Below are 11,705 nucleotides of genomic sequence, written 5' to 3'. Positions count from 1 at the left end.
TCCCATCTCCCAGCCCCCCCACTGTGCAGAAAATGAGTGCTGCTTTCTGCTTTGCTTGGTCCTCACAGGCTTAACCCTTTCACCGACCGCCGCCTTTCTCATGGAAATGGACCAGAACCCTTGCACTAGCTAATCGGTCGGCGAGGGGAGGGGAAAGAGGTCGGAAAGAGTGGGGGGAATCGAGGGGGAGATGAGGGGCTTCTATAATCAATTTAAAATTTACCAGGCAAAAGTGTTCCAAACTTCCCCGATGGAGTTTGACGTTTTGAAAGCTGAGCAAAAGCTTCGTTAAAAAGTTTTTTTTGTGGGTTTTGTGTCGAGTTTTGAGCGATAAATGTATTTTTTGGGGGGTGGGAAACTGTGTAATTCCTGATTTGATGTTGAAAGTCAGATGATTCCAATTCAAACAAATAAGAGAAATAAGAGGATGAACACGACTCCAAAAATAAAATGACATTTCATTGCAGATGTCACGAGAGAAAATCTGACCCATTTTACTGTTGTGTTTGAGACACCACAAAAGTTTGAAATCTTCAACTTTTGTAATCCTTTTCACACTCGTCCCACATGTAGAAATGTTCTGGCGTATGTTGGTGGCTGGAATTAATTAAAAATCATGTCAAATTAATGATAAATGGCAGTGTTGTTTTGGCTGGAGTCCATGAGGGTGGGAGGTGGGAGGGCGAACTGCTTGGGAGTTTGTGTGAGCGTGTTTGTGTGTGTGCGTGTGTGCGCGCGCGCGCGCGCGCGTGTGTGTGTGTGTGTGTGTGTGTGTGTGTGTGTGTGTGTGTGTGTGTGTGTGTGTGTGTGTGTGTGTGTGTGTGTGTGTGTGTGTGTGTCAATGGAGGGATTTTCTGGTCCAGTAGCTCCAATCACCTAGCAACAGGCAGCGAGGCTTCAACAAGTGGTTGCCATGGAAGCGCTGAAGCTGACTTAGAAGTTTGATACAAAGAGCTATTTGTGTGTGTGTTTGTGTGCGTGTGTGTTAAGCAGTAGTTGTCCACATTTTAGTCAGTAATAATCAAGATTGGCAAATAGTTACAGGTGGTATTGTACGTGTCCAATGTATGAGATAGAAATGATGGCCTGCTTATTTTGTCCAACACGTCGACGGTCGCAACCGTTGAATGTGAAGTGAACTGCTTGCTAAACTGCCATGGTACACACACACGCATACATGTTTTTCATCCATGGCGGGGACCGGGAGTGCGAGGAGGGTGTGCAAAAAACGAGAACACACCCACACACACACACTTCTATAATAACAATACATTTCATTTAAAAAAATGTCTCCACTCCATGACAGTTTTTTTCATTGTCACTCAAATTCCAGGACCTCCAGAAGATTGAGTTTTAGGACTACATAAACATTCAATGCAGCGTAAGAAACCTTAAACTCTCTTCTTTCATCAGTGAGAATTTTGAAAGGCGCATCTGAATGAAATTATTATTATTATTATTATTATTATTATTATTATTATTATTATTATTATAAAAAATAGTTAATTCCTAAATTACATGGGTCTGGAGTTATATGAGCTTGAAATGAGGGCGGCTGTCCAAAATACAATGCAATACATACATATCTGTTTGCTTAGGGCTATAACAACAGCTGAAGCTGGAATAAAGCACTAACATGGAAAAAAGGGAAATGCTGCCCCCTTGTGGAAAGAAAAAATATTGCCAGAGGCCACGGCCAGCGCTTTATCGCCACCCAAGCATGAAAACATAACCCGAACAAATTCGGGTATGACGCTCTACGTCATATTTTCAATTCCTGAATAAATTTGTGAATGGCAGTGAGTGAGTTAAAACCAAAACCTATTTTTAAAATTATATTTGAAACTATTAACACATCCCATTTTTTATTTATTTATTTATTTATTTATTTAGTTATTTATTTGTTTATTTATTTATTTTTGTGGGTGTTGGTGGGTTGTTGCCGTGCAGTCCTTTGTTGGATATTTTGTACATTTCTGTCATGATCTGGTTGGTGACCAACGGGTGGCGCTGTCGGCCCCGCCTGCACCTGCACAGGTGCTGGTCGTCCCGATCAGTGGCAGACTGCCACGTTCGAATAGGCAACCAACGGGTAGCGCTGTCAGCTATGCCTGCAGCCTCGCAGATGCTGGTCGTTCCAATCAGTGGCAGTCAAAAGGACTCCCGGCACGACCATTTGGCGTCGGGTCATTGTATTTTAATGTTTTAGATTTTTGTTCCTGTTGACTTAATTTTAATACAATTTCTCAAATACAAACTGCTGCTCCCTCCTGCCTGCTTTTTGGGATCCACACCTGCCATCACCACCTTGCAAACCGCGACAATTTCAAGTTCAACAAAACAAGGATTGTCTACAAAAAGTAAGAACAGAGAACCAAATGGATCTGTATGTAATTAGGAAACTTTCTCATGAACAAATTGTCTATTCCTAATTAGTAGATTCGACATATCATATTCATCCTTGACAAACGCGTTACTAAGTCTCAATGGCCTTCGGGAGCTCCTCCCCCGAATCTCCGCCACTTCGTCACTGAGCACACTGGCCATCTCTTGATGTTCCGGGACACCTTCTCATCGTTATCCATACTATACTACCTTCGGTCGACTGTAAGATGGCGTCTATCTCCTCTGCCGCGAGTCCACCAAACTGATCATCTGCACCAAATAGTGGTGTGTGATCCAAGTCCCCAGATAAGAAGCATTTACAGACCTTCATACAGATTTTTTCAAGGTCAGGCGTTGATCACTTGGGAGTAGGGCAGCATCTACGACTGGCTAAGCGCCCGTTGTTCTTGTAGAAACTTCTCGGTGGCCTTCCAGTAGTAGAGCACCTGCACGACAACCAGACCGTTGCAGGCTACTGACACCACATATGTGACCACCAGCAGGGTATCGCCTGTTTCCTGAGGATGCAAGGGTCATGATTCAAAACCCCCCCAAAAAATCATTTGAGGATATAATGATCAGTGATCGATTATCTCCTAAATATGGCATCATAAATAATAAAGAGGAAGCCCCCCAAAAATATTGTTGAAAAATGTCATTTATGTAAAACATAATGATTATTTAAGTTCACATTGGAATTCAACTGTATAGATTTAAGTTGTAATATCACCATTCACCACTAGATGGAAGACATGGCTTGGTTGCGCTGGCACCAGATTTTTTACTGCCCTTTTTTATTTATTGTTGCATGTACCTGTACTGAGGTGAAGATGCGTACGAGTGAGCCGGCAAACAATATGGTGACAGTAACAGCGGACAACTGGCCTGTGTGTCCGTTGGAAAAGTTAGTGGCTGCCTGAATCACCTGCAAATATGATTGACCACATATTACTTTCAAAAAAGTACTACAGGTAAATATTTGAGGAATGTTTTGCTCTACCCTGCTGACGATGATGGCGGGCATGTTGGAGGCCTGCATGACGGTGAGCAAGGACGCAGGGGCCAGTGGAGACAGCAGGAATGCCAGCACACCGAAGTAGAGCAGCACCAACAGGACGCCTAAACGCAATATGAAGATGACCAACAGAGGGCAGCACAGCACCACTTTATTTTAAAAGATACACTGGAGGTTGATAGATAGAAAGACAGAAAACGCGAAAAAGACAGATGAAAAAGAGAGCATTATGAATTCTGTTTTTTTTTCTTCAGGTAGTATCCCTCCTGACTTTTAGTATTTTCAGGTATTTTGAGTAGAATGATCAATATTTGCTGATCATAAGTGTAATATCATTTCAGAATCAGAAAGCCTTTTAACAGTCCCACAATGGGCACATTTGAAAAAACTTTTTTGAGCAAAAATAAAATTGTAAAAACACTGTTAAGAATTGCGTGAGTTGTGAACGATAAGACGAATCTTAGTTTGGGGTGACAAGACGGTTAACACGCCACAGAGATGTAGACCAGGGGTCAGGAACCTTTTTGACTAAGAGAGCCATAAAAGTAAAATATTTAGAAATGTATGTTTTTCAGTTAGAGCCACACACACACACACACACACACACACACACACACACACACACACACACACACACACACACACACACACACACACACACACACACACACACGCACGCACGCACATGATTTCAACAAAATGCGCTGCTCACTCGCACAAAAAAATCCTGTGACTGGAAAGTGTCCTTGAGAGTTTAGAAAGGCGCTTAGAAATTAAATGTATTATTATTATCTATCCATTTTCCATACCGCTTATTCCTCATTAGGGTCGCGGGGGGTGCTGGAGCCCATCTTAGCTGTCTTCGGGCACGAGGCGGGGGATAGCCTGAATTGGTTGCCAGCCAATCACAGGGTACACAAAGACATACAACAGTCATTCTCACACCAAAGGACAATTTGGAGTAGTCAATCTGCCTGCCATGCATGTTTATGGAGTGTTGGAGGAAACCGGAGGACCCGGAGTAAACCCACGCGGGCCCGGGGAGAACATGCAAACTCCACACAGGGAGGCCGGACCGGGACACGAACCGGCAACCAATGCACTGTGAAGCCGGTGTGCTAACCACTCCATTTTTATTATTATTATTATTATTATTATTATTATTATTATTATTATTATTATTATTATTATTATTATTATTATTAAAAATTTCAGAATGTATTATTTAAAATAACTGTGATATTACTCACCACTAATATGAATAGTTTTCCATTCCTCATGATTGGTAAAAAAAAAATCCAGCCAAACGATGGGAATGAAAGTCAACTTTCCTGGTCCATAGGCAAAGCTACTGCTAGCTAGCCTGCACACTGCTCATTAGCTTGCATGCTTGCTTTCTGCAGTATCTCACAGAAGTATATTTATGCTAACGTTAGCATGGGGCTTGTCAAAGTGCCACTGATATTCAACTGTTTCATTCATGGTATTGTTTCATTGCAAATTAGAATCACGGCAGAACCTTTTTTTTTCTCCACAAAGGTGAATCCTACGATCCATTCAACCTGAAGTGTACCATACTCCTCATTTCTTTTACTCATCAGGCTTATTTAAAAGGGGGTGTTGACCTGTTTCGACATCAACAGCCACCTAGGTCAATATCATCCAATCAAAATTGCGCTTTCCGCCAACTGCCGCCCAAAGGAAATATAAAGACGAAAAAGCGATAATATGTCTTTAGTTTTATTGGCGAGCCAGACGCAATCATCAAAAGAGCCATATATGGCTCGCGAGCCATAGGTTCCTGACCCCTGATGTAGACTATCGAACGTTCAAAATGAACGAAATCTCTTACACTTAATAAAAATAATAATCATCATCATCATAATAATAATACATTTCATTTATAAGCGCCTTTCAAAACTCTCCAGGACACTTTACAGTCACAGGATATTTTTTCTGCGGGTGAGCAGCGGCAGCCACACGCGCCAGCGTTCACTCAACCGATCACCGCTTCCATTGCATTGAGGAAAAAGAGAAAAATAATCTCCCAAATTTGGAGTTTACAGAGTCTCACCTCGGCAGGTTCTCCTTCCATAATGTTGAATGAGAAAACCGATGGTGATCGTCTGGAGCATAACGAAGAGGGCCTCGCCCCACGCGCTGCCGAAACGCACGTGAGGCGGACAAAGTGAGTCCATTTCCAATTTCCGGGGGGCTCAGTCGTGATGTCGTCGTAGGCCTTACCTGAACGGGAAACTGTGGGCCACGCTGTAGGCCAGCGAACCCGTTATGGCAAGCAGTTCGCCGAGCAGTGAGAGGAAGCTGACTCCTTCGGCGTTCTTGGCGCTTATTAGTTTCACGATCTGAGGCAGCTTCACTGGAAGACACACAGTCAAATGATAAACTACATTAAAAAATCAATGGCTTTATGTGGATTTTAACTCATTCTCTGCCATATGTGTAAAAATGTGTCCACTCTAGTGCCAGGGTTTTTAATCACTCAAATTGCAGGACCCATAGAATATTGAGTTTAAACCTTAAAGGACAACCGACGCCTCTGAACAAGTTGCGTCCATAATTTGTAAAATCACTTCAAATGACTTCTACTGAGCGCATTTTACAAAGATTCCACCGCATATACAGTAAAGTCTCGTTATATCGATATTCAAGGGAGTCCGAAAAAATATCGATATAACCGGGACTATCGATATATCCGACCCTGTTTGCATGTAATTTTCTCCGTGCGTGCATAGAAATAGTATCGATATAACCGGGACTATCGATATATCCGATATCGATATAACGAGACTTTACTGTAGCTATATTTTACGTTTTAAGACTTGCACTGAATATTCCGGAAGTCTTGTTTTCGAGTTAATGACGATGCCCGAAGTGACGTCACATTCGGAACAGCTCTGACCGAGAAAGCGAGACACAATGCATTTTGGCTACTCTTTTTTTGTCTGAATACACCGCGTTGATTGCGAAATTAGAAGGAAAACTACAGAAATAATGCGATGGTGAATCGTTGTGTGTCGCAGCCAATTGCGGTAACACGCATAAAGAAGGTATAAGTTTACACAAATTCGCAGCGGACAAATAAGCCCATTTCATATACTGGACAAAACGCAGCTTGTGCGCCATCTTGTGCGCCATCTTGTGCGCCATCTTGTGCATTTTCTGGGCGCTACATCAGAGTCCACGTCTTTACCGGTTTCATCGCTTGCAGACGGCTCGAATTGATACAGAAGGACTTCTTTAATCGATTGCAAACATTTATGCTTTCTTCTTCAGAACTGTTTGAATCATATTCATAACTGGATGAGTAACAAGAAAGCATCTTCTCCGAATCTGAACTCTCTGAAGCCATTGTTTTCATTCTGGAGCAAGGCATTATGTGACCCATAGTGACGTCACAAACAAGGGGGCGGGACCTTCTGAATCTCCCTAGTTTCTAGCTCATTTGTGGCAGTTTTGGGACAGTTTAAGTCATTTTTATTGGGGTTTTGCATGTGACTAAAAATATCAGCCTCCTCGTTTTGGGTAGTTTAGATGTTATAAAACGTTTTTCTGATGTCAGTTAGGAGACAAAATGGTGTTGGTTGTCCTTTAAACTCTCTTCAGAAAAAAAAACGAGTTAATTCCTAAATTACAGGGGTCTGGAGTTATACTACCTTGAAATGTTGTCCACTCCATGACAGTTTTTTTCATTGTCACTCAAATTCCAGGACCCGCAGAATATTGAGTTTTAGGACTACATAAACATTCAATGCAGCGTAAGAAACCTTAAACTCTCTTCTTTCATCAGTGAGAGTTTTGAAAGGCGCATATGAATGAAATGTATTATTATTATTATTATTATTATTATTATTATAAATAGTTAATTCCTAAATTACATGGGTCCGGAGTTATATGAGCTTGAAATGAGGGCGGCTGTCCAAAATACAATGCAATAAATACACATTGGTTTATATAGTGCTGTAACAACAGCTGAAGCTGGAACAAAGTGCTAACATGGAAAAAAGGGGGAAATACTGCCCCTTGTGGAAGAGAAAAAACATTGCCTGAAGTCTTGCCAGCGCTTTATCGGCACCCAAGCAAGAAAAAACCAAACCCGAACTAATTCAGGAATGGCGCTCTACGTCATATTTTCAATTCTCGAATAAATTCGTGAATGGCAGTGAATGAGTTATAACATTGTTTATTCCATTTGACGTTCAATTGTTGATTTGTGAAATAGGAAGCAGTGACGCAAATAAATTGACATCACTTTCTTTTTCAAGATTGATGAAATATTTTTAAAGAACTCAGTATGCATTTATGTATCAACTAAACTACTTGGCACATTTACCTTGTCTGAGTTAAAACTCAAATGTGGCACATGGCCCACAAAACTTGCCCACTCTGATTAAAAGAGCAAAAAGAAGTGAAGCAGCCTCATACCCAACATTGACCCCAGGATGATGACGGTACCCAGGCATTTGCTGAGCAGGATCTTCAGACATGGTCCTAAAAGGGAGAGAACCAGGTAATATTTGCAGTTTAGGTATAGGGGGAAACTGGTTTAGATCTTCCTCAGTCAAAGGGATGTTTCATCTAAAGTCATGAGATTTTGTAAGAAAAAAAATATAAAGGATTTAGGGCTGCGGTGTATTTCATTCAGACACCCCTGAAGCTCATGTGTACATTAGGAAGAACATGGAAATTCAATTTGTTTCCAGTTGATTTCCTGATTCTCACAGAGATCTTGTTGCAGTCATCACACCGGTGTGGCACGTCAATCATTACACCAAGACATTTCCGTTGCTCGCCGTCTTGTCAAGGCACCTTCGCACCGCGTGGAAAGAAGGCTGAGTCGAGGAGCGCATACTCACCGTCCGTGAAGTGGAAGCGCAAGAAAAAAGCGTCGGTGCATGACTGCGGCAACGAATACTCCAACAAAAGTCCCTCGAAAGGATCCAGCCAAGAAGTTCCTTTATGCAAAAGGGTGACCTCCGCCATTTCTCCTCTCTTTCAAGTATCGAACATTTCAAAGTTCAGGAGACTTTATCACTCACATGCTCATTGGAGTTTAAGTTACATTGTAAACAGTCAACATGCACTTGCTATGTCCACTGTATTTGTACAGTCCGAAGACAAATGAGAAATTTTGTATGGAAATTTTCATTGTTTTGAAAATTCAACCACTTCCGATTTTAATACAACAATTTACCGTATTTGATGCACCTTGAATGAATGGCCTATTTTAAAACGGTTTTGATCAATAGGGCGCACCGCATTATATGGCGCACAGAATAGAAGTGACAAGAGTGGATGTGGTTGCTTCATGCATTCACTAGATGGAGCTACACTGAAGGGACGACAATACAATACTGCTTTATTGATATTGTGCTTTCACTACCGCTGCAGCTATAAAAAAATAATTTTACAGAACATTCAAAATTAAAAATCAGATCATTGATCCACATATAAGGTGCATCGGATTTGAAAGTGCATTGTCGGCTTTTTAGTATAGATGTTCTCCAACTTACGAATGAGATACATTCCAAACGGTTGTTCGTAAGGTGAATTTGTTCATGAGTTGCTTCAGTGCTATATTTTGTATTGAATGTATGTTTTAAGGGCAACCGGCGTCACTTTTTTGTTTTTTAACTGACATCACAAAAACGTTTTATAGCATCTAAAATACCCAAAACACGCAGTATGATATTTTTAGTCAAATGCAAAACACCAATAAAAATGAGTTAAAGTGTCCAAAATCTGCAAAAAATTGAGCTGCGAATTGGGCATTTTCAGAAAGTCCCGCCCCCAGTTCGTGACGTCACGCCAAGACATCTTGCATTGCTGCAGAATTCAAAAAAATGGCTTTAGATTCGTAGAATATGCTTTCTTGTTACACATCCAGTTATGAATATAATTCAAATAGTTCTGAAGAGGAAAGCATACATGTTTCGAATTGATTAAAGAAGTCCTTCCGTGTCATTTTGAGGCATCTGGACTGCAATGTAACGTCCCACAAAAGAGGCAGAAAAATGGCGACCAGCTCCTGTGAGGAATGAATCAGCCTGTTTCCACAGGCTGATACATTCCTTGCATGGAGCTTGGACTCCCTCTGCTGGCGGCTTTTGGATGTAACACAAGGGTTTCAAAAAAAACAGTACAGCAAAATACATTGACGTGAAGGAAAGACGCTACAATGCGTCTTTTTTACGGTCAGGAGGCGGTCCTTTTCTGACGTCACGTGAGGACTCGTCACCAACTCAAAAACAAGACTTCCTGAATATTCAAGTCTCAAAACGTAAAATATAGCTATATGCGGTGGAATCTTTGTAAAATACGCTCAGTAGAAGTCATTTGAAGCCATTTTACAAATTATGGACACAACTTGTCCGGAGACGTCAGTTGTCCTTTAAGGTTTATATAAGTATGTTTAAAGCTTGGATAAGTAACCTGCCTTGGTTTGTACTGAAAACTAAACATTTAATAAAATACAGTAAAGTCTCATTATATCGATATTGTTTATATTGATAATACTGCTTATTACAACACTATTTTCATTTCCCGTGCACATTTCTAGTCTTTTTATGTATAATTAGTTCAATTTAGTACGATTCGTGGTTTTTACGATAATCCGGTTACTACGGTGCTCTTTTTCATCTCCCGCCGGCCATTCTGCTATGTTTATATCGGTACAAAAGATAATTAAGGTGAATCGATATTTGCTTAGGGGTTTCTACACAGTACCACCATTATCGAAATCTGTATCGGTCGCGCCGTTGGTCGACTTGGTCTATGCAATAAAAATATATGTACAACTGGAGAGAATACTACATATGTTACTACAAAAATGTTCATATCTACAGTTGTTCGTAACTTGAATGTTCGTAAGTAGGGAAGCGTCTGTAATTTATAATGCTTTCAGGTGCGTCTCAGAATGTGAGAAAAGACGGTACTCGTGGAGAAGACCTTTCGCAAGCATAACAGAACATTTGAAGAATAACAACAGTATTTGTTGATTTAAATAAAACAGGTAAAATAAGTTTTTATAGTAGATCAATATTAGAAGGATCTTGGCTTGGAAATATTTGAGTTAAAAACAATTGATTTTTTCCAACAAATATAAAACACAATTTCTCCACCTATATTACGAAGAACATTTTTCATGAAAAAAATTAATGCAATGAGAATGAGTAATATGTTTTGACATATTTTTGAAATATGATTGTATAATACACCAATGAGAAATAGTAATCATTGATGACCTGAGAATGAGAAAAATATTCATTGGGGAACAATATTGTTGACATAACTGAAGACTGACAATTTAAGTCAAATTTTAATAAGATTTGTTTAAACTATCCATCCATTTTCCTTTATTCTAATTAGGGTAACGGGGGTTGCTGGAACCTATCCCAGCCGTCTTTGGGCACAAAGCGGGGGACACCCTGAATTGGTTGCCAGCCAATGACAGGGCACACAGAGACAAACAACCATCCGCACCATTTTTTCTTCTTGTAATCATATCTTATTATTGCATTTTCCTCGGATTTGTAGTCACTCAAAAAATATTACATATTACTCCTTTTTAAACCCCTTCCCCAACATTGTTTTGGGGGGGATGCTCCTTTTTCTTTTTTATGTTCTATATGATTATCGTTGCTGCTGGCTATGAAAAGTTTGTAAATCCTTCGCAGTTGTTCATCAAAACGATTAGTCTCTACCAGGTATTTGGGGTGTAACGCTTGAAAATGCGTAAAAAAATGCAAATTTGGATGCAAACAACACTGTTACGACAACGGCTGTCGGAGCAAGTCTTGTAACAAAGTCCTTGAAATCCCACAGCTCTACCCTATGGCGAGAATACTGGTTTCACACATAGAATGCCTCACAAAGGCTTAAAATTGACAAGTATAGACTTTTTTTCTCATTTTTTTCTGCAAGACCTCACTTCAACCCATTTTTGTGTTTGTTTGTTTTTGTATTACTACATCACATCACAACCTCACTTCGCATACGACACTACCTCACTGTACATTCAGAAATTACATGTATTGTCGGTTGTCAATTGTCTGTCTTTTTTAGCCACATTATAAGTGCCTTGTATGCTAGATCCGAGAGGACATTCATTTCATCTGTGCTGTATGTCATGCATATTAGCATACTTGACAATAAAGCTGACTTTGACTTATGGAGCTGGTTTTTGAAGGTAAGGTTTTAGACGAGTATACTCGTCCACGACTGAAAAAAGAACTTTTGGTGAAAATGTGTGCCCTCGTTTCTGCCGCGGAAAGGGTTAAAGAAGTGT

The 11,705-nt window shown here is 40.4% G+C and overlaps 1 protein-coding gene across 2 annotated transcripts; it reads right to left on the bottom strand.

Annotated features, from left to right (window-relative positions):
• Positions 1-2,135: 2,135 nt before the first annotated feature.
• On the bottom strand, positions 2,136-8,755 carry LOC148902021 (mannose-P-dolichol utilization defect 1 protein-like). Of its 2 annotated transcripts, none has more exons than XM_089017850.1 (7): positions 8,275-8,755; positions 7,844-7,909; positions 5,645-5,777; positions 5,475-5,560; positions 3,386-3,504; positions 3,200-3,310; positions 2,136-2,831 (listed from the first exon to the last, which is right to left on the bottom strand). In XM_089017850.1, exons 1-7 carry the CDS (start codon positions 8,399-8,401, stop codon positions 2,766-2,768), a joined length of 708 nt encoding a protein of 235 aa, XP_088873976.1. In that variant the 5' UTR covers positions 8,402-8,755; the 3' UTR covers positions 2,136-2,765. The 2 variants fall into 2 exon arrangements, with proteins under 2 accessions (XP_088873976.1, XP_088873975.1); XM_089017849.1 differs by having other exon boundaries at positions 2,141-2,903.
• Positions 8,756-11,705: the final 2,950 nt, after the last annotated feature.

Source organism: Hippocampus bargibanti, linkage group LG02 (assembly GCF_051943395.1).
Source record: "Hippocampus bargibanti isolate YZ-2025 linkage group LG02, ASM5194339v1, whole genome shotgun sequence".
Classification (NCBI taxonomy): Eukaryota; Metazoa; Chordata; class Actinopteri; order Syngnathiformes; family Syngnathidae; genus Hippocampus; species Hippocampus bargibanti.
The sequence above is the reverse complement of the archived record's forward strand: the minus strand, read 5'-3'. Positions and strand labels throughout refer to the sequence as shown.

Excerpts from the sequence above, each read along its gene's own strand:
- LOC148902021 (XM_089017849.1), bottom strand. The coding sequence starts at position 8,401 with ATGGCGGAGGTCACCCTTTTGCATAAAGGAACTTCTTGGCTGGATCCT. Across the intron at positions 5,778-7,843 it reads CATCCTGGGGTCAATGTTGG|TGAAGCTGCCTCAGATCGTG; the intron begins GTATGAGGCTGC and ends TGTGTCTTCCAG. Across the intron at positions 5,561-5,644 it reads GCCCACAGTTTCCCGTTCAG|CGCGTGGGGCGAGGCCCTCT; the intron begins GTAAGGCCTACG and ends GCGTTTCGGCAG.